This window comes from Aquila chrysaetos, chromosome Z, assembly GCF_900496995.4.
Source record: "Aquila chrysaetos chrysaetos chromosome Z, bAquChr1.4, whole genome shotgun sequence".
Lineage (NCBI taxonomy): Eukaryota > Metazoa > Chordata > Aves > Accipitriformes > Accipitridae > Aquila > Aquila chrysaetos.
The window spans coordinates 41,080,762-41,103,049 of record NC_044030.1 but is presented as its reverse complement, the minus strand read 5'-3'; the positions used below and the strand labels follow the sequence as shown (position 1 = coordinate 41,103,049).

General features: G+C 39.4%; 1 protein-coding gene across 5 annotated transcripts; it reads right to left on the bottom strand.

Annotated features, from left to right (window-relative positions):
* Positions 1 to 101: 101 nt before the first annotated feature.
* Positions 102 to 22,094, bottom strand: SLC35D2 (solute carrier family 35 member D2). Of its 5 annotated transcripts, none has more exons than XM_030004175.1 (13): positions 21,906 to 22,094; positions 19,418 to 19,451; positions 17,752 to 17,838; positions 14,875 to 14,942; positions 12,719 to 12,790; positions 10,722 to 10,790; positions 9,585 to 9,687; positions 8,111 to 8,203; positions 5,637 to 5,704; positions 4,783 to 4,861; positions 2,889 to 2,971; positions 2,193 to 2,271; positions 102 to 2,112 (listed from the first exon to the last, which is right to left on the bottom strand). In XM_030004175.1, the coding sequence occupies exons 1-13, from the start codon at positions 22,043 to 22,045 to the stop codon at positions 1,963 to 1,965; spliced, it is 1,125 nt and encodes a 374-aa protein (XP_029860035.1). In that variant the 5' UTR covers positions 22,046 to 22,094; the 3' UTR covers positions 102 to 1,962. The 5 variants fall into 5 exon arrangements, with proteins under 5 accessions (XP_029860035.1, XP_029860033.1, XP_029860034.1 ...); XM_041120721.1 differs by lacking the exon at positions 102 to 2,112 and adding an exon at positions 2,564 to 2,611 and having other exon boundaries at positions 2,184 to 2,271; XM_030004173.1 differs by having other exon boundaries at positions 102 to 2,271.
* Positions 22,095 to 22,288: the final 194 nt, after the last annotated feature.

Sequence of the window (22,288 nt, the reverse complement as noted above, 5' to 3'; positions counted from 1 at the left end):
CTATATCAGTTGATTGCATAGAGGGCAAATATTCATGCTATGCATGCATGCTTGAATGCATTTTATGTACGTGTCCATCCACACAAAAACCAAAAAACTTGTTAAAACTGTAATCTGTTTCTCTTTATTTATAAAAGGTACAGCAAAATATTAATGAATTAAATGCATACAGCAGCTGTTCCTCTGTGGGAACTACATCTTATTTAGCAGGTGCCATTGTGTGTCCATCACTATTGCAATCAAATGGCTCTCACAATAATTTTGTAATTAATGAAAACCTTCCAATGCCTTGTCCCGCTGCAGAGAGTTGAGGTTCAATATTTAGGATTCTGGAGGTAGAGATGATCTGGAGAAAGAGGAGTCCTACAAAAGAATAGACTAAAAAATATTGAAGGCTTTTTAAGTATAAAGGAGATCTTTAAAAACAGAAGATCTCTCTAAAATATTTGCAGCAACCCTTTCCCTCTTTGGCTCTTCAATAGGTAGAAAATGAAAGTCACATCTCTTAGCCAGCTGTGAGAAATGGGATAACTCAGACTTCTGTTTCTGCTTTGACTGTGCCCTTAAATTCCACTTCTAGTATCTGCAGTCACTGCTCCTCTTGCCATTCAAATCCATGCAGGCAGTGGGCAGCCCAGGCATTCCCTGAAGCTTCTGCTGTGAGCTACTCACAGGTTTCTTAGATCTAACCCAGTCTGGTCATTCACGTGTTACACACAGAGTAATGCTTTTCAGATTTAGCTGTATTTTAATTCAAGCGGGGATCAAACAAGTCATTAGACCACCCTGGTTACACGTCAAGGTCTTCCAAAATCTTTTTGATTTGATTATTCTAAAAAATCTTGGCTCACGCTTGCAGGGAATTGAGAACTTCAACAAGATTAATTACTCTGCTGTCTTCCAGCACTGCAATGCTTCTACCGTGTTTTCAAAGATTAATGCTACAACCTCAGAGACACAGGTAAGCATTATCAACTGTATTTTCAGAGAAGGAAATAGAGATACAGAGCTGTGCCATCATTGTCCTAGAGGACAACCCAGATCGCCACATTTTGGACCTTTTTTTTTAACCACTGGACCAGCCCTGCCCACTGTAGCAACCCCCTGGGCTTTTTATGATTCCTTGCTCTGAATTTTAAGCATAAACTCATACCAGATAAGCTTTCACTGCATACTGAAGACACAACAGGACACTGATCCTTTCTCCTCATTTAAACACAAGTTAGCCTTCCATATATCAATCAGTTTCCTCTCTTGTAGTTTGTACACTGTAGCATCACTTCTCTGCAGCATTAAAAGGTAGTTATAGACAAAACATCAGATGAGAGGACCGTGATATAAAAAGATGAACGTACCTAAACAAAAATAGATTTACCTTTGTCATCTCTCCTAATCACCTGTTTGGTACAGGCTCACACACAAAAAAATCTTTTTAAATATTAAAAAATCCTCTCTCGATTTCCTTCTCTCCTTGATCCTGCAGCAAAGTTATGAGGGTTCATTTATAACAATAGTGACAACTGCAGCAGAACACTGTGATGTTATTGAGAATGAGCAAAAGATTGAGAGAGAACGTCTATTTCATGTATACTGAACGCACTAGGCCATATCCTGAATTCTTTAGTCAACACTTACACAGGGAACAATCTGCAGCCACATCTCCTCTTTGCCCCATATGTTCTACATGACTTACATGTGAGCAAATGCATACGTGAAATCATTCTGAATCACCAGCATCTTTCATCTCTTCACTGGTATCAAAGATTGCATATGGTATAAGGCAATGGTGAATCAACCCTCATGATCTTTACAGGGAGTTTTGCCTCAGAGAGTACTGGCAGACACTGAAACAGAACTCACAGATCTTTTTGAGTACAGATAGCACCAAAATACAGGTAAATGAAGAAATTTAGAACTTGAGATTTGCTCATGGCATTCCTTCCTATAAATTAGCTTGTGGTGTTAAAAAAAGCTAAAATTAAACTTGTCCACATGTAAGAAACATGGTGTACGAGAATATTTGAACCAATGAATTATGTGCACATCTGTGGCAATTGAGGTAGATTTTTTTTTCTTGTTCCAAGTATGTTCCAGCATATACTTATTTAAGTTCTCAGCAATGCTAAACAAACTTGTATCTTCAGTCTCTTTCAAGGCAGGCATTTTGGCTAACACTTTGACTCAGGAAGTGCATTCTCTTCATCCCCAGATTGCGTGGGCTTGCTGTTTCCTCTTAAGGTTAAAAACGAGTATCTCAGTCCTCCCACCATACTAAAGAAAAGAGAACAAACAGAGGTGTCAGAGATACCTGATTTTGTACATACCATTTTATAGGTATGTACCCTTCCTTCCAAACGATTAAAGAATGCCAGCTAGCATAAATTAGGAGTGCCTCAGAGCATGTAAGCCATCTGAGAAAGTAGACCCAAGGAGACAAAGATCAATTATCAGTCGCTCCAACGGATTCATACAGACGTAACAGTTCATCCAAACACAAAGAGTAACAACTCACAAGTTATAACTCATATTCAACGGGCACGACTCATTCAGTCAGTGTACTCACTTCCCACACCACTTGGATTTTACTTGAAAGCCTCACAGCTCAGAACCGCTGCTCATAAAAAAAGAATGAACTCAATCCCACATAGTAAAACTGCAGGCATGTTTCCATAGTTAAGATCCTACCACAGTAAGATTCAATATCTGAAAACAGACATGAAAAGACACAACTAATTGTAATGAACTTTACATCCTGACGCAGTTCTTCCTCAGGCCAGTAGTTGCAAAACTGCATCACCCAAGTAGGCCAAATCAAACAAAACATAAAACTATATCTCACTGAGAAATTTTCAGCTTTAACAAATAAAGGCTATTCAAGTTCCACTCACCAAATATTTAGCCCTATAAAGTTTAATATAGAGAATATGTAATCTCCACCAATCAACATCCCAATGTAAGCGATGGATATATTCTGAAAGGAAACAAAAGCCAGGTGTTTACTGAAGTCAGTTTTCATCTCCAAGAATAAAAACAATATTAATTAATTTACTTTTCTAAGGAAATTGCTATACTCTGTTGCTGGCCACTCTAAAATCAGCATTTAAATTAGTTTCACGGGATGTCAGCCTTATGGGTAATGTAACAGCGAAATAAAATAATAAAATCAGTATGTTTTCTAAATGCATGCAATGCACTGAGAATGACTTTCTGGGGGGAAAAAAAGAAAGAGAATAAATAAAAGAAAATCAGCTATTTGATATTAGGCAAAATGGAGCTATGGCCACCTTCTGAAAATGTACTTCTTTTTAATCTTTAGAAGGCTCCTTTCAAATCCCATTTCTTAAAAGCAGGTTTTGGGTTGTCAAGCATAAAAAGTATGCTTTAAAGTTACAATAAAAGCTCTTTATTATTGCTTTAAAAGGGTTACCTCCTTCCTTTGCCAACTAAATGTGCATTGAAAACACTTGGCTCAAGTTCAAGGCAGGCACAGTTTAAAGTTAAAGATGCTACCTCTCAACCCGCTCCCATCAATTTTTGGGAAAATTGTCCCCTGTAGACAGAATGAAAGCTATAGAACTGTGTGACCATTTTACCAACACTTTGTTGGTTTCAAATGTTTTAGCAGCTAGCCTGGACAGTGACATAATTTCTACCTGTTTTTACTGGGGACTACTGCATCATAAAGCGCTTCTCAATTTTAAAGCTGTTCAAAATGTCTCAAAGACTATTATTGCTCAGAAAATAGAAATACTGTTGCTCTATCTTAATGGTTCAATGCAGACACATAAAATTTAAAAGAACACTTTCAGGGCCACAGAATGAAAACTACTAGATTAATCTTGCTAGCTTTCAAAAAAAAAACCAAAAAACCAACTGTAGAAAGAGAAGTACCATCTTCCATTTGCGGATTTTGCTATGTAGAGGTATTGTCTTCCTTAGTCACCCATGCAAGGGAGCACCCTGAGGACTGTTATTCCTGTGCCTAAGCTAGTTTGGATTCAAATAGTTGTTTGGCCCACAACTGCACAAGTTTAATCTTTTGCTAAAACTCTTCCAGCGTACAGCTCTGTGCTTCCCTCCAAACTGGCCTACAAAAAGGTGCTTGGGCAGTCAGTGGTGTTCCCAGCTCATACATGCTGGCCTCATCAACACAGAGGAAGCTGCACTGGTTTTAAATTAAACTGGGTTAGAGAAAACAGACTGTAAGGACATGAAGTTCAGTTTTTAAGACATGCATGTTTTGGTGTTGATCAAATTGACCAGAATTTATACAAACCAAGATTAAGAAGTCCATTCAGCTAGAACACAAATTCTGACACAGAGGCTGAAGCAGTTAACCAAGCAATACACTCCTTACTACAGCTTAGCCATTACTCTCTATCTACGAATGCCCTATGTATTAGCTGCAATGGAAATTATTTCAGCCCAAAGTGAAAGTGGGTTAGTCTGTATCAGTTTGCAGTGGATTTGCACCAGGCCACCTTGACTAACTCACAGTAACCTGATAAAGAACTGAAGCAGGTGACAGTACCTGATGAAATGTGGTTAAGTGTACATCTTTTAATTAAAGTGGTTCAAGATTCTCTTGTAGGAAATACCTGAGCTTCAATCAAAGAAAACAAGGTCACTGTGTGGTGTGACCTTGCTTGGCACAAGCAGTGTCTCAATATTAGCTCTCATTTTGAGTTTCCAGCTCAAAGCATTATCAGGATCACTGCTGAGTCAATCCTCTTCCCTGCCTATTTGAGCATTCTCATCTCCCTCTTCTGCTCCATAACTCACCTTGATGGCACCAACTACTGTCGTTGTAAGCGCAGAATTGTAATGACTGCACAGGACAGTAGAATACATCAAGAGAAACCTAGATAAAGTAAAGGAGAAAATTTTACGAATTCCTCCCAGGGAGCTCAGAGGTTTAGGAACAGTTTGAAAACTTCAACATTTTCTGTATCAGTATTTTGCTGGGATGTTCAATCCCACCTGTTCCAAACCCTAAAATAAGATTCTGTGGATCTGTATTTTAAGTTAACGATATACATATACAGAGTACTCAAAATACACGTTAAAATGTGCTGCTTGAGCTCTAGCAGAGTCAACTAGCAGAGTCATTCATTAAGAAGCAGTGCTTCTTAAATGTCAGTATTTGAAGTTACTTTGACCCGTTGGGTGGTGACATGTGAAAGAGGAGAACAGGATCCAACACATTTTTCTGTTCTTCCTCTGACTGCAGTTCCAACAGGAACAAAGCATTGTTTCATTACTTCTGAGTCTCTCACACTTTTCCAGGTACTTTGAAGAACAAACAACTGAAACAGTTCCTATACTAAAGGGCTTAGGTTCTATTAACTGCAAAGAAGTTAGATAATCAGAAGAGATGGCCAGCAGAGAGACACTGAGTACAGTAAGTAAAAAGCTAAATGTCATGTTGTTGACCACTGTCCTGTGAGGTCGACAATACAGGTAGTACTAAAACAGTTATTTACACTATTAGAAATAATTAAGACAAGACAGAAGCCTGGGGGAAAAATATATTTTCTTTGAAGTTTAACATAACTTATTAGTGACTCCTACATTTGAGATTTGCAATTTGAAACACTGTCATTAAAACGCCTTACTTGATTGCCCTGTGTCCTTACCCCAAAAAGCAGGAAAGAACAAATTGAAAGACAAATAAAAAATTTGTCCAGTGCTGGAAATGTGTTGCCTATTAAAAAAAAAAAAAAAAGAGAAAGCAAGAATTATGTGCTATATCATCAACTGTAAACACATACAAAATGTAGGTAATATGAAAATGTGCAAAATCACAAAATACACTTGATTCACATTGCAATTATGAAACATTTATATTACTACTAGCAACATTTTGATGCATTTAACTTCAGAGACAACAGGATGACAGCACCCATGATACCTAGACACATTCTTGTAACATGTATAGCAGTGCAGATAAAAAACTGCACACTGCAAGCCATAAAAATAAATACAATACAGAGAATTTGTGGTTTTATATTTATTGATACAGATACAAACACTGTGATTAGTATTATATAATAAATAGTGTTGATTTGAGACAGAGAGAAAAAGCAAATAAGTAATCTCCTTGAAATCTATTTCATACCATATATTAATTCATGAACAGCTTTCAAGGTCTAAGCCTGCATTTTTGAGCTCAAAAGCATATTCAATAAGCATTACGAAGGTCTCTCATCAATGAAGATCAATGAAAAGGCTAAATCATCACTTTGAAGTCTGCTCCTTAGTGACATGCAGCAAACAAACAAACAGTGCAACACAACAGTCACTAAGAAACATGTCACAGGTTCTTTTCCATTCTTAGTAACTCCAGGATATGCCTCATTTTAATCTGGTTAGTTTAAAGTCACCCTTATCAGCACAAAACTCAGCAAAGGCTGAACACATCCCTGAGAAACAGGATAAAGGCTGTTGGTCCATGCTGAGCTGTGGCTAGCTGAGCCTGCACCACCTGACGTAACAGATTAGAGGGATCTCGGGCAGCTCTGGCCTGCTAGAATTGTGCTGGTGTGCAACAACAAACTGCAAAGTATTACTGAGAGACATTCTGGGGCTTCCTTTCTCTTCCATTGTATCGTGCTTTCCTGTCCTCCTAGTCAGCCAGCTGGTGAAGGACAAGTGAAGAACTGGGACACTCACAAACTACAGCCTCTACAAGATGTTGTAACTACCATTCCAGAAGTAGCTAGAGGAGCAGAAGCAATCTCCCTGTCACATAGACACAGCACTGATATTTTGACTGGCAAAAGATAGATGCTGTGTATTGTCTGTGATGGACCAAGGCAAAAAGCTCTGCTAGGGTAAAAGCAAGCAAACTTCTATTGCCTGAAAATCTGCTAAATACAGGTGTTATCTACAATGATTTGTTGACTTTTCGTCAGTATTTTTCCATTTCCTCCCTTTTTTCTGTGATTTAATCTCTGTGCATCACATTGACACTAGTTATGCACAACATTTAATGGGACTTTTAATATTAAGTAATCAAGCCAATGCGTATGCAAAATAGGCACTATGCATTTCTCTGATATTTATTCTTTTCAGGCAATTAAGCATTAAATTGTTTGTGCCAATTCAACATGTGGGCACAACACACTCTTTATTTGTCCCACGGAATAAACCTAGCAACAAGGTAGACTTCCCTGTCCAGTTCTCCCAAAATGCCTCCAGTCCCGTCTGCTGGGAAAGTAGTTGAAACCTTACAGCCATACAAACTTGGTCCCCACTACATCTGCCAAGAAGGGCATTAGCTGCATTTTCCTAAACTGGCACAAGGTCATGCTGGACTGATGTCACAAGAAGAGATTTCACACTCAGAGCAGACCTAATTCCATCATTTTCAGGGAAGGACAATTTTTCCACTTAAAGCAGCCTTCTAAGAACACCTTGATAAAATCATGGACACTGGAATGATTTATGACACCCCCAAGCTCTGTAACAATTTTCAGTGGCAAATCTCAAAGATTTCCAAAAAGGAATATGAATGTCTAGACTCATTTTACTGGTAGTAAAAAGGCAACTCAGCAAGTCCATGAGGGAGCCAGAAAAACACAAACCTGGTCTGATGCTTTACATGTCAGGACATACTGCCTACAGTATTATACTGTATTATGATTAGCTGTGGAGAGTCATGCTGTCGTTCTATAAGAATGTAAAATGTAGGTTACTAAACTAGACTGAGACTAAACAGGAATCTGTTCTGTGCATTGGAATGAGAGAAGGACTGGAAATTGTCTGATTCTGGTATTTGCAATCTCATTTTAGAGCATGTGGCAATCACACAGTGCAGCTCGATTCCCAACCAATTGCTCTAGCTGAGAGTCCCGTCATACATTAATTCTCAAACAAAGACTCATACAAGGGCTATCACACAAATTCAGCTTCTCCTTAGAATGAATAATTACAAGTTCTTACCTGTGAAGGGCAAGTCCAAGTCACATATTTCAAATATTAGTCACTAACATGGAGGTAGGATTACCTCTTTAAAAAACAAACAAACAAAAAACCGCACCCACCCCCCAACTGAAAAAAATGAACAAAATACCATTATCAGTCTGAGATATGTAATATTGCTCCTTACCTGCTGAAAGTCTCCAGTAGAAAAGCTAATAATAACTGTTGGAACCACCATGAAACAAGCATTGTAGAAAAGGACACCGTATTTTCCCAACTCCTGTGAAAAATGAAACATGGTGTTTGGAATTACAAGCCATTTGGGAGCAAAATACTAAATATTACTCTGGCAATCCTTCTGACATTATTGTCAATGAACAGACAAAACATAATACAATCCAACTTAAAATACAAGCTTGTGATAGTTGGGTACTGAGCTGAGTTTTCGCTTCAGTCACTTTGTATGCTCAGCAGAATATTACTACTCTGCTATACCCTGAACAGTTTCTGTACAACACCAGCTAGTCAGAAACTTCCCAAGGCACTGGCCCAGAACTGCTTTATGTTAGACTCCACGTAAGTCTCTGCCTGGCCAAGGGATTACCCATTCCATCTACTGCAAATCAACCACGAACGCACATGGCAGAGTGGCTCCCTGGGGCCAGCATAACAGGAAAATTAATGAAGTCTGACTCCTAGATGGAGCATCTGTAATCACTGGTAAATGATGTAACTTCAAGCAATTTGAGGGATATATATCCTGTTGGTTACCTTGCCTGACACAAAAGCAGAAGATTAGGGGAATGAAAAAGGACCCTTCCCTTCCTCCAGATTTGGCCATGTTACTTAGCAAATCTCTCAAGCTTATCTCTTGCTTATAAATTAAATCCTGTATTTTGTAGAAAACTGTGAGGCTGTTAAGTGCTGCTCATTAAGAAAAATACAGAGTCTGGATTTGATGTGACTCCTGAGATTATTAAAACATATATATTTCCACTGTACAGACTAAACCACAAAAGTCAGTGACAAAACGTCCATCCAGAATCTCCAAGACTGCTCTTTGCTATAGCTTGGTGTGTTGTCATGGCACTGTATTTGAAGAGCAGCCTGCTCAATGTTTACATAAAGTATAATGTATCAAGGTATCACCTAATTCTTTCACATACCTGGGTTTGGTGTAGACTTGCTTTTAGATAGCCAAAAAAGATATCAGTTGTTGTGGTTATTGACTCAAACTGGACAGGTCTCTGTTCTTACCCACAAGTTTATGTAACATAAAAACCTCACTTAAAGTGTGCTTCTAGTCAAAAAGTCACCTTCCTTAGATATATACATATATATCAAGTTTACAGGTAAACAATTTGCTTTTGGCTTGGCTTGATTTTATTTTATTAGTCAAAAGCAATGTTTTAAAGCCACTACAAACTCTGCCTAAAAGAACTGGGAGAAAACAAAAACACTGTTTATCTAAGCCTGGCCTGAGATATTAATAACAAGTTTTTCCCCAGCTGTTCTGAATTAAGGATGTATATATCAACTAAAATATGAAAACAAATGAAACTATTAGTTCATAACTGTATGTTCATAAAGTCATATAATAAGTAACCCACTGTTACCATACTGTCATAATGTTAAATTCAACCTAATCAACCCACAGTTACCTTTGGATCGATTTTCTGCTTTGTGTAAACTCCATTGGCTGCTGTGAAGATATCATTTAGCAATACAAAGGTGTAGCCCTCTAGATTAAAAGACAGATCAGACCTGGGAAAGAAATAGTATATTGTAAATAAGCAAACAATATACAAGCATTGCATTACCTTGTTTACCTAGAGAAATACCATAAATGAGGAAACACAAATCCTGAGAATTCCAGCAAGTCATTGGTTTTGCTTTAATCCTTCTTTGTAAATCAAAGTACTTTACACTTCTCCAGTCACAGGACCATCATAAATGAGTCATCAGAGAGTTCCCAGTATTTAGTGCGGAAGTGGCAGGAAATGTTCAGTTTTCATTCTTTGAAAAATTCCATCTGCCTCAATCCTGACAACCTGTCCAATTATTACTGTCCAATTATCTATTTCTTTTAACACAAAAAGTAACTATGGAATAAAGTCTAACTACTTGTTTTTTACAGTCAGACCAGACATATTGTCATCCTTTCTGTTTTGACTAGTTACCTCATGGATATAGGGTAACTCATTTAGTAGGACATGGCTCTATCTGAGTCACATCACATGGAAATTATTTACCTTTGTACATAGCAAATCCAAGAGACAAAAAATAACATTACAGTTCCCGTTAAGTAAAGGAACATTCAAACAGAAAGAAAACAGAGGGGACTAGCAGATGAGTGCTTTGTGAACTTAATCGCACATTTGAACTTGTTCAAAGTGATTTAAAAAATACATACTGACTAACTGAAAACAATATTTGACAACAAAAAAATCAGTCTTTCTATCCAGAACAAGAATATATTTTTCTAAGAGTATTAAAATACACTGCTACTATGAAATAAAAGCAGCATTCCTCACAGTTTTAATTTGCTTCATTTATGATCCTGCAACCACAGAAAACCTAGAGGGGGGAAAGAAGCACCCAAATACTTCCAGCTGGAGTTTAATTTTTCCCTTTGCATTCCTGCACCTCCCAATGATGTCAGTAGAGAGATTTTCCAAATCAACTTAATCCAGAGTAACTGATCTCAACTTAGGTTTACTTGGCACTTAACAAGGAAAAAGTCCTCCTGTGGTCCCTCCTCTCATAACATGACTTTGTATAACAAATGAAAACCTTACCCAGCTGCTATGAAAGCCCCAAGAATGATGGCAAATACGCTGACTATAATACTCAGTGGGTATCGTTTCCTGTAGGCAAAAATTAGACAGTTCACATTTTCATTATTTGAAGTGGAGATTAAATGGCTGTCGGCCTGAAAAGTTTCAAAGTGATTAGTAATCACAGAACATTTAACAGGAGGGCAAGGTCTTGATAACCTCACAGAAGCAATGTGATTGACCATGTGCCACACTGTCAGACTTTGACCCTGACAACAGAGACTGAAAAAGCATTGTGACCATTCTCCTACTAGATAATTTTAAAAGTAAAGATTAAAGGTTTAAAGTAACAGCGCTGAAACAAACTGTAATTTACTGTGTATTGGTATTCATAATGGACATCTTTCAGTGTCTTCCAGTAATCCAATAAAGGAAAATCACTACACATATCTCATGGAGTTTTTCATCCCACCTTTCTTGGGGAAGATGCTGTACAGCACACTAGCTCAGCTATTTTTCAAATAGATACTTACTTTGAAGTCATACTGAAACCTTTCACTTGAAGGGGAAAGCACAGAAGCTTATGATATTCTTCGCTATGTCTACATCAGCACTGCCACAGAGTAGGGAAAAACATACCATAAAACTATTCTGCTTCTTATACCTGTATTACTTTATTTATAAATGTCTTAAGTACTTATTTTTGCAACATACTGCAATGTGCCTTACAGACATTCTGCTAGTCATTCTCTCAGGCCAGTCCCCATCTCTGAGCTGGCCTGTGAGAAAAGATACATCAAAACAAAACGTACAATGCTCTTGCAGAAATCTGTGTGTCAAAGAAGCACAGCTGTGGACCACTGTCCCAACAACAAAGCCGTATGCAGTCTCTAGATATATTAGGCTTTTATCATAATGACTCTAGACAGTAACAACCCAAACTTTGACTGCTTTTCAAATCCTGAGTTAAGCCAGCATGGACTCTCTGGAGTCCTCTCATTTTCAGCCCTGAGGAAATACACTGCAGCAGTCTGTATGAATACAGTGTTCTGCTGTTAAGCTTCCCTTAGGTTAGGATGTTGCTTGCACTTATACATCACATTGCTGTAGTCCAGCTGAGAACTGATGACAACCTCACCGACTCGCACCTTCCTCGCTTGCGGGAGTCCTCAGGCCAACAGGAGAAGACAGCAAGTTCTGCTTTCCATGTGAGAACTTACAACTAGAAAAGAATCCTGGAGCATCCCCAAATATCAATCACATTGATCAACTGCTGCTTCAGCCAAAAGGAGATGACAGTCTACTTGGGGGCTTTTTGAAAAGCCCTTCCCCTGACCATCACTCTCATGTTGCCTGGGTTCAGCTTCAGCAAGCTGCTTTTCCCCTTGTGACCTCACCTTAACCAATAGATAGAACTATGACGGTGACAAAGTATGATGTATTTATATTCCTGTTCTTCCAAGTCAGTACAACTGAAACTAGTAATCCCAAGCTGCAATAGCATACACTTCTTGATTTCTCATTAAAAATAAAGGAGGTATCCATAATTAAGGAGTTTTCTGATCTAACAGCACACTGGTAGGTACCACTTTGCTTCATTAAATGGGTACATTTTTAGACTTGAACCAGAAAGCTACATAAGCAGACTGCCATACTATCATCACTGTTCTGAGACATAAGGATCTGTCTGTTTGAAGCAGTTTGCAGCTTAGGGGCCTCCGAGGTGACACACAAACCATAACCACTAAAAGTGTCTGAGCTGTCCTCTGCTTACCCGATTATTCCGCAACAGTCAAGAGAATGAGCTGTGTAAATTAGAGCAAGCTGAATTTTTTTCCTCCTGTACTCACTAATATGTATCTATGTCTTCAAAAAAAGCTACATAAAACCACTTTCTTTGCTTTTCTCTATTTGTCAGTAAAAATCACTCATTCAGTATTCTGATGAGATGCCACAAGTAATCCATTTGATACGATCCAAGATAAAGGTATCTTAAATGAAAAAAAAAAAAGGATCACCCAAGTATGATGATTTCCAGCAGTAAAGTAAGTGGAATGGTAAACTTCCTGAGCACTGTAAACATCGGCAAACTGTCAAAAAAAAAAAAAAAAAAAAAAAAAAATCCAAGCATAGCATCAGATTAACAGCATTTTTATGTTGTAATTCTTATCTGATTTTACTAACCAGAAGATGAAACCATTAGTCCAACAGTAAGCAATCAAAGCAAATTCCCAGCCACGTAGCATATATTAAAAAATGTCAGTCTGACACTAGGGGCAGATTAGATAATCAACTCACTGAAAAATAATAAGATTTGCCAATTTGTAAAACAATGCAATTGGCTACCTTCTAAAAGGTCCCACTGCATCAGCAAAATGGAATATAGAAGCTATTTTCTACCTAGCATAGCCCCTGTGAAATAATTCTTTCTGTAGAATTCATGGGCAGGGTAAATAAAAAAGATTTCTGTTGTAAACTTAGAGGACATGCAATAAACCTGTCTCTGAAAACATATAACAGAAATAAAATACAAAGCAAACATGCTTAGTAGACATGCTCTACTTTGAAAAAAATAAAATAAACCTGTTAAGAAAAAATCAGAGAAAGTACAAGAAAAATGAAAGGTGGGACCAGCTGTAACTACCAAACAGCTACTTTTGAACAACATATTGTTGGTCTTCACAAAGTAATACAGTTGGAAACCTTATTGATTTGAGAAAACACTTGCATCTGACACTTTGGAAATCTGACAGTATGGCCATATGGACCAATTAATCCTCTGTTTAGATAACTATTAGCAACTGCATTAATGGATTATACAAATCCTAACACAGAGTTTAATCACTTTACAACAGACATTTTGAAGTTATGCATAAGATCATCTACACCTTACAGACAACCCATATAAGGTGGAAAATTCCATAATGTAAACCTCACATAATATAACAAAACGCAACGTAACAAAATGTTAATTGTAGAAACACTGCAGCCATTCTTATTTTTCTGTTATAAAAATTAGTTACCAATAGTAAATGTAAAAGAGGTATGTCAGCCATAGGAGGAGGACATGGTGCACTTAATGTTTAAAATAACCTACTAAACTTTTTAAAGTTACAGTTAGGGAAATGGAAAAGATGAACCCATGAATCAAACTTTTACAGAATTGAAACTACTTCCATATTCACAATGGCTGAAGTGCTACTAAGGACAGTACTGCCAAAGTCCTTATGTCTGCCTGAACAGTCACTTCAGTGGAACAACTTCTGAATTTGTACAATGAAGATTTGCATAATGACGTGACTAATGTTGCTAGTCAGAGAAAATTAATTCTATAAATAAAAAGAAATGTAAACAAATTAAAAGTCATACATTTTCTCTCCCAGCATCTGTCTTAAAGTTATGAAATGCTGAAAACCTGCAAAAATCTCCATTTTGGTTTAGCTTACTACCAAATCCTCAGGAGCCTGTAATAACATACAAGAAACAACCACAATGGTAGTGCTGTATCCTGCAGTCCTGGTGCAGTCCTCATGCTTCTGCACTCCTCTGCCACAGAAAATGTGGTTGTTCCATCTATTACAGCAGGTCCTCTACATAACTTATACCTTTTTAGCACTAGCATGGAAGCAACTCTCATGGATCTACGCTTATGGGCATACAGGTGCCTGGGAACTCTTCAGCAATCTCCCCAAAACCTGCTTTTGGTGCTCAGCAGGGCTAGGCCACCGCCACCACCCCACTGCACAGCAGTTTTTCCATCTCTTCATGATTCCTAAATAACCTGCACCGACATCATGGTACAAATCTTTCCCTTATTCTCCTTCCTTCAAAAACATCTTTTTTATAGCTTTCAAACTCTCTGGTTAGGACACCCAGGAAAAGCTGGATGCTTTGGTGTGACAGGAAAGTGAAAGCACTTTCATTGTCACAGGGGAGTATTGTGATTTTCTGTCAGTACAGGCCTGGCTAAGCTCCGCTTAAAAGAAGCATATAACTTGTAAACAGATCAAATGTTTGGTTAAGAATGTTGTAATAATACCAGGAGTTTAGACAGACAGACAGACTTAATATGCATTTCAGTCCCTATGCAATGCTATTCGTTAGTGTTTATATTTTACCCCCACAAAGGAAAGGGTAAAATCAACAGTCTACTTATAACTTCCATTTACTGTACCTGAGTTTGCTGGTACTTGATAATCCACTTATGTGGTTTCCAACATAAATCAGAGGCAGAGGAAATAACTGTGATAAAATTAAAAGCACAACTCAGATTATTATGTTTTGAAGCACTGTTAAGAAACTTTACTTGACAGAATTTGATAACTGTAATATCAGATGTACTTTTAGCAAGAAAGAGGGTTTTTTTAAGGAAAAAAATGTAACTATGCTGCAAACTGATCTGCAGCTCTTGTTCATGTGACCATTCACCACTACAGCTTCACTGATTTCATTAGAAGAGTCACAATCTACCTCTAATGAGACTCAGACTCCACTTAGAGTAAATGTTAATCAGTTTTAATTACTGTAACCCTCAGATTAATACCCATCCTAATATTTGAATTTTAGGTATAAAAGTAATATTAATAACAGTAGCTAAATAAGCAACAGAACAGGTGGAATAAAAGAACGAATAAACTTCAAGTATGCTGTGCTTCTCTAGGTACTCCACATATATTAGTATTCCTGGAAGATACCCCATTTTAGATCTACCCAACAAATTATGCTATGCGAGACACTAGAAAGGAAAGGTAAGTATTTAGTGGTAAATTAAACTTTACCTTTTCCAGCTTCTAGCTTAATGAGACTGACTCACACAGAAACATACGGGCCCTAACACAATACAGAGAACCAGTAACACAACTTCAGAGCCTTAAGAAAATGTACAAGAAGTCAGAGATCCCTACACAATATTCAGATGCAGCTCAAAGCTGTTAATTCTCCCACCACAGAAAAGTTGCAAAAGATTAAAACCAACCAAAGTAATCAAAGGGGACAAAGGTGGTGTGTACATCTAGTCCCATTCACTATCAGTCAAGTGGAGCTGAAATGGCAAAAAGACAAAACAAATCCTCTATCCTAACACATGTAATAGCTGCTGCTTTTGTGCCTATACTTGTTTCGGGAGACATTGTTTGTTGGAGGCTACGCCCTCTCAAAGCACTGTGTGCTGGAAAAGCACACGGAGGAGTGGGCTGCATTTCATCTATGTTAAAAATTCTGCATTTCTTTTACAGCGAAGAGGATAGAGGAGAAAAGTGTCACAGAAGTTAACGATAGTTAAATAAAGTTAACTTTTAAGTGAAAGTAACAGTAAAAGTAGATAGGACTATAAAGTAAACAGGAGTATAAGTAACAATAAATGTTCAGCCTGTCAACATAAGTTTGCAAAAAATTTGCAATGCACTATCTCTCCTGCAAATTTTTACTTAGAAAAATTTGTTTTATTTCATTCATAGGATGAAAACAGAGCTGACATTACCTTCTCTTTCCTCTGAAATTTGTCTACTGTAAAGACAAAATTACAAAATCCAGCACAACATCAGAGATCAATGAAACATTTACTTAAAAAGGGTCAAGAACTCCAAAGCTTCGTCACTGAAATAACTACTTAAGACTCTAGCTGAAAGCACTGAGGACATAAACCAGTCTGGGAGTGAAAAGCAATGACAATATTAGTGTCAATGAAAGCAAACGTTGTCAAAAGGATAAAGTCTCAGTCTAAGGGTGCTTTAAAAAGTAAAGAAATCAACAATGAGCAATCCAGCCTAGTCAAATCCAGCACTACAAGCAATATGCAAGTCCTGGATGCTGCAGCGTTGACTGCTCCCAGCATATCCAGGAAAGTCTTCCAAAGGATAAATATTATTAAGACAAAGAAAATGGGTGCTGTATTTTTTTAATGCCTTTGTACTGATGTTAAAGTGAAGGCAACAGCAGAGAGGGAGAGTAGTGGGACTGGGGGAGGTGGAGGGAAGAAACTCCTCAAGGTCTCAACAGGTTGCTTATACGCAGAACTCAAAACTACCTACTGGGAAACCTTCTTCTTTAATATTTTGGAAAAAACAAGGATTGTCCACTTTATAATCGATGCTATAGATATTCCTACAAGATTTTCACATGCAGAAATGCCAATGATTTCAACATGCATTAAGAATAAACAGCATTCACCAATGCCTGCGAGACGTTCATAGGAAACCTCATAACCAATAGTAAGACAAGATTCTGCAATGAAGATGCTGGCCTGAAAAGCTATGATATCTGAGCCCTGTAGCAGAGGTGGGAGCTAACACTCCCTGCATCTCTGACCAAACACTGACCAATACCCTGCAACAAGATATAAATCCAGAGGCTTATGCATCAAAGTAAAGTTCCAGCAACATTGCATACGGATGCAAAAATCTACACGGATCATTGCTGTAGTCATTTCAGATCCTAGTTCCCAATCTGAGATAATAAAAGATCCTCTCATATTTTCTCTGTCCTGCCTCTTTAGACCATACACACTTAAGGTCTGTATGATGCAGCTAGTCTCTACCTACAGTGTTTTCAGTGGGCACTACTTTAGCCCTTCCTACGGAACATAAATCTTACACTTGGAGTCAACTGTTGTTCAGGTTTTTGGTCTACTGCATATCCTTTTTCTATTGTTTTATCACAGGTCCCACTCAAATTTCCAAGGACCCTTTCTCCCTTCATGCTGTGATCAAAATTCTTTCTTAAATACAGATGTCCCATTGATCCCACGGGGAGCTGTATACATCCAGAAAAATACTTCAGGAATCTGAAAGAGTTACTCCAGCTGTATGAAGGTACAGCACCCTTTCCCATTTACTGCGTAACAAAATGGCACCAGATTTCTCTACAAAAAAAAGGCCAGAATACTGCAGTGAAATTAAAATGATCAAATCCAATATTAAATGAAACAAAGATACAATCACAAACAAGTGCAAAATTTTTTCTGTTCTTCTTTTATATCTTGTCTCCATAAGAAAGAATGCCACTATAAGAGCTAACATTTTCTTATTAATATCAGGACCTACACAATCCTTACCTTAACAGGTATACTTTTGTCAAAATCAGGGAAGTGAACAATCTTATTTAATTTTGACACATACAAGATAAGTATAGTGGCTGCCATCTAAAAAAAAAGAAAAAAGAAGTCATGTAAGAGCAAAACTGTAATGTATGAATGAAAGAACCCCTTCAAAGAAAAATCTTTATATGCATTTGACAAATGCTAGGTATAACATATTTCTTTCAAAGAACACCACAGCACACAATTAATAAACTGGAATAACTTTATTCTTATCAATTTTGCCAGCTATTTATTTAAAACTACAAGATAGACATATGTTTTACTAGCTTGAGAAAATTAGCGGCACCCTGTGAAACAATGCATGCTGAGAAGGAGCTGAGAAAATAAACAGGACAGGATCCCAAAATAATGATGTTATTTTCACTCAGAGTGTTCTTTAGTCTGCGGAATCATTCCTACAGCTTTTTTGGTACTGCAAGACAGGAGTTGTGCATTGATCAGTCTGTTGACAACATGAGGAAGAAATGATAAAGATACAGACAGAATGAAGGAGAATATCTGAGCAACCCCACATCATAAGAGTTAAAGATGGCCCCAGAGAGGGAAAAAAAAAGTTAAAATTTCCTTTATACAAAAATACAATAATTGGCTATCTAGAGAATGGGGTGGAGTCATGTTCTGCAGACTAAAGCATTATACCATATTATATGCACTTTACAAAGTGTTCAGGGAAGTCTTGGAAGGATCAGTCAACAAAAAATGGAAATGCCATTGAGTCTTAGGTTCTGCAAAGAAACAAAGCCATATCATTGCCCTTAACATAGTCTTTGGCTTCCGCTGAAACATGATGTGTGGTTCCTTGAGCAGTCTGGATGTGTGAAACTCTCTTTCCCCTCTCGCACAGCAAAGACTTTACAGGACATTTTACTCTCTTCAGCACCAAACAGCAGAGATGTCAGACTTGCATTACCCTGTTTTCACCTCTTCCTTACTAACTCTTAGCTTGCAACCTTGGCAGAAAGTATATTCTCTCTTTTAAATTTGCCTAAACCATACTTGTTTCAAGGCTCTATCTTTCCCAGCTATGCCTCTGCAGAGTCACACATTCTTTACGGACCACGTACACAGACGTTTGAGGTTTGTTTTTACTATGATGCCTACTGACAACAAAAATAACAAAAACCTATTTCTGCTGCAGTACTCCAAATTGCCCACAGGCAAATAAGGCAACAAAGAACCAAAATTGTGTGGTAGTCCTACTGTAAAACTACTGGGAAAGGGGGAAGATATTTATAAGGAAATACACAGTTTTTTTACAGATAGGGGCAATATCTCTGCATATAATCCACAAATGCTCCAGAACTCTCATAGGATCTATGCATTTGGTAGAACAAATCTTGACAGTTTTGAAGGCCAGATCTCTTAATTACTGATCTCTACAAGGGGAAATAAATGGCATTTCCAGTCCTTTACTTTACCCTTCCCAGGCAATAGTTTTGACTTGAGCTGAAACTTCCTTGATCTCACTAAAACAAATCACTCTTCCTTACAGCATATCTAATCCAGAAGACAAGCAGTGCAGTGTAGCAGAGATTTCCCCCCCTAAAATATATCTCTGTGAAACATTAGTTTAACGCACAAAATAATGAGTAAATTTAGTATGATTTACTTGTGAACATACCTGTCCAATTCCAAGAAACATTGGTGATGGGAAGCTGAAAAGCATAAACAGATATTTAGTACTGAGAAAGGAAAAAAAAAAGAAGGGGAAAAAAAAAAGAAAAAAAAAAGTTTAATTTTAGCACCAAAGTCAACAACTGGACATGTGGATGACTGGCCTGTCTTTCAGAAGAGCTCAGGAACTGCTACACTTATTGGAGTCCTAGTATTTTATTTCTGTAGCAAAACGCAAGCTGCATCCAACTAATATAGCATAGGCACAGTTGATCAATTCTAATTTGCTCACTGTTTTGGGGATATTTGTAAGTGAAGGTAACACACTTGGAGAACTCTAACAATGTGTAATTTTTTGAGTGGCCTCACATATACAGTATACATCCTGAGATGGTATAGTAAGTTAAACCTCTTGCACTTGCCCTAACTTGGAAGCTTACCTCCACAGCCCAAACACACTAAAAATATGTTTTTGTGAAAAGAAAGTACCTAGGTAAATGTTGTAGAAACATCTGTTGTCTGCTAAAACAGCTAAATTCCTACCACACCCCTTCAGTTAGCTTTAGCTGAAAGCATGGGTACTTGAATGTTAAGAAAGCAGAAACTTTAGCAGGACACCTGAAGACCATAAGCAGCTCCATTTTTTTCCCTAATTCTACATAAAGTTAAAACCAATAAAGGTGTGGCAGTAACTGCTAATTCTCTGTATGCATACTGAAATATACGTGAAGAAGTTATTTACGATGGATGGCTGCTTTATGCCATAACCAGCAGTGTCTGGAGCCTCTTTGCCCAGAAGCCTTAGGTGTCAAGGAACTCCCTGAATGTGACAGCTCCTGCTGCATCCCAGGAGTCATGCAGCATTTTGCTGGACTGCACCGTCAGGGATGGTCACACACAAACCTGCATTCAAGGAATCTAAATAAACCCCATTTAATTCTCTGTGCACATCTGCACTAACAAACGCCTGAGGAGGGTCCACGTTCCCAACAAGCTTTGTAATCTTCCATTATCAAGGCTCCTTGAGGTTGCGGCTCTTTATCACAGAAGCCACCAGGAATATACACTATACTACTGCATGGTGTGCTGAGAAACATACATCTCAAATAAGCACCACTGGGACAGGAACACAGTATTAGCAAAAGAAAGAAGTGCCCTGAATTGCAGAAGGAAGGCCATAAGGACACTGGAATCATAACACAGATAAAGAGTTAGGAGCGCCCAGCAGCAAAAGAGAATCCTGGACATAGAGGTATTGGGGGGAAAAAGGGAAAAAACCCCAAAGAAACAGAACTTCCATTTGTAATCATGTGACACCTAAACTGTGGTTTGTACTTTAGCTACACCATATAAATACGGAGTCTTCACTCATCTGTACTACACAGATTTTTCCAGCCATTTTTGATTTGCAGATAGCCCTAAACATTCCCAGCAATGCTGTAAACTCTTGATACAAAACTTGGGCTTATTGAAGGGCATGCTGTCCTTGACTATCTTTCACAGATGTGTTAGACATATGCCAGGGACTTATAGGGAGCTGCAGATTGTATTATGAAAACCACTATAAAGCAAAATCTCAACGTGCCTCATGTACCATTTCTGGGAGTTGTTATATACAGCTGTTATGTGTTTGAATAGCACTCAATGTTAGAAAATAACGGCAAGTTTTGGTTTTTAACTTTTTTCCTTTTGTTTTGTTGACTTTTTTCCTTTTTTGTTTTTAGTTCATAATGACTTAAACACAGCAAAACCAGAGCAAACCTTTTAAGTAAAGAATATTAGCATTGAGAGGACCACAGCTACAGGACAACAATTCCGTATGGGACACCCCATCAAATCACAGATGTAGTTCTTCAGTGTTTTTATGGTTAAGAGATTTTCTAAAGTTCACCTTTCGTTTCTGGCCACCGCAGAAAAGAAAGATGCCTGCAGGAAGGCAAAGAGATCGTTCGACAGGAACAGTCAGGGGAAACGCTGTTTGTTTTCCTGAAGGGTGGTCCGAGCTGGCGCGACCTGCAAAACGCCAGCATCGGCGCTGGGAATAACGGAAGGCCTTCGAGGAAAAGGCTGGCACGCTTCAAAAACACGCCTGCCACCGGCTCAGCGGTCGGGCGGTGTTGCAGAAGGGGCACGTACTGGGCATAAACGGGGTCTCAAATGGCAGAAACCGACCCGGGCCTCAGCGCGTTCCCTAACATCTCTGCTCCTAAGGCGCCCGTGCCGGTGCGCCAGCCGGTTGCCCCGGGACCCGAGCTGCACCGACGCCCCTGGGTTAGGCTAACGGGGATGAAAACGCTTCCCCGGCCGGCGCTGCGGCGCGGCCCCGCTCCGCTCCGCTTCACTTCGGGAGCGGGGTACAACCTGCCCTCGCCGAGAGGAGAGCGGCACCGCGGCCGGCCCCCGGGAGGGCTGGGCCGGAGGCGAGGCGAGCCGGCGCAGGCCCCGCCGCCCGGTCCGCCGCGGCCTGCGGCCCGGCCCGCGCCGCCTGCCCTCACCTGTAGGCGCTGAGCAGGGCCTTGTTGACCAGCACGATGAGGAAGGAGCACGTCCCGTAGAAGAGGGCGGAGAGCACCCTGGGCAGCACCGGGGTAGCGGCGGCGGCCGCCGCCTCCCCCGCGGCCTGCCCGGCGCTCATGGCGGCGAGGAGCGGCGGCGGGCAGGGCCCCACGGCGGGCGGGCGGGCGGCCGCCCGGCCGGGCCGCTCCCCCCCTCCCTCCCTGCTTCCCTCCCTCCTCCCCCGCCCGGCTCGGCCCGGCCCGGCCCGCCTCGGCCCCGAGCGGCGGGGCGGGCGGCGGCCGCGGGGCGCCCCCTGGCGGGACGGGCCGCTGTGCCGAGCCCGGGCGTGGGGGCCTTGGCGGCGGGGGCCGCGCCGCGCCTC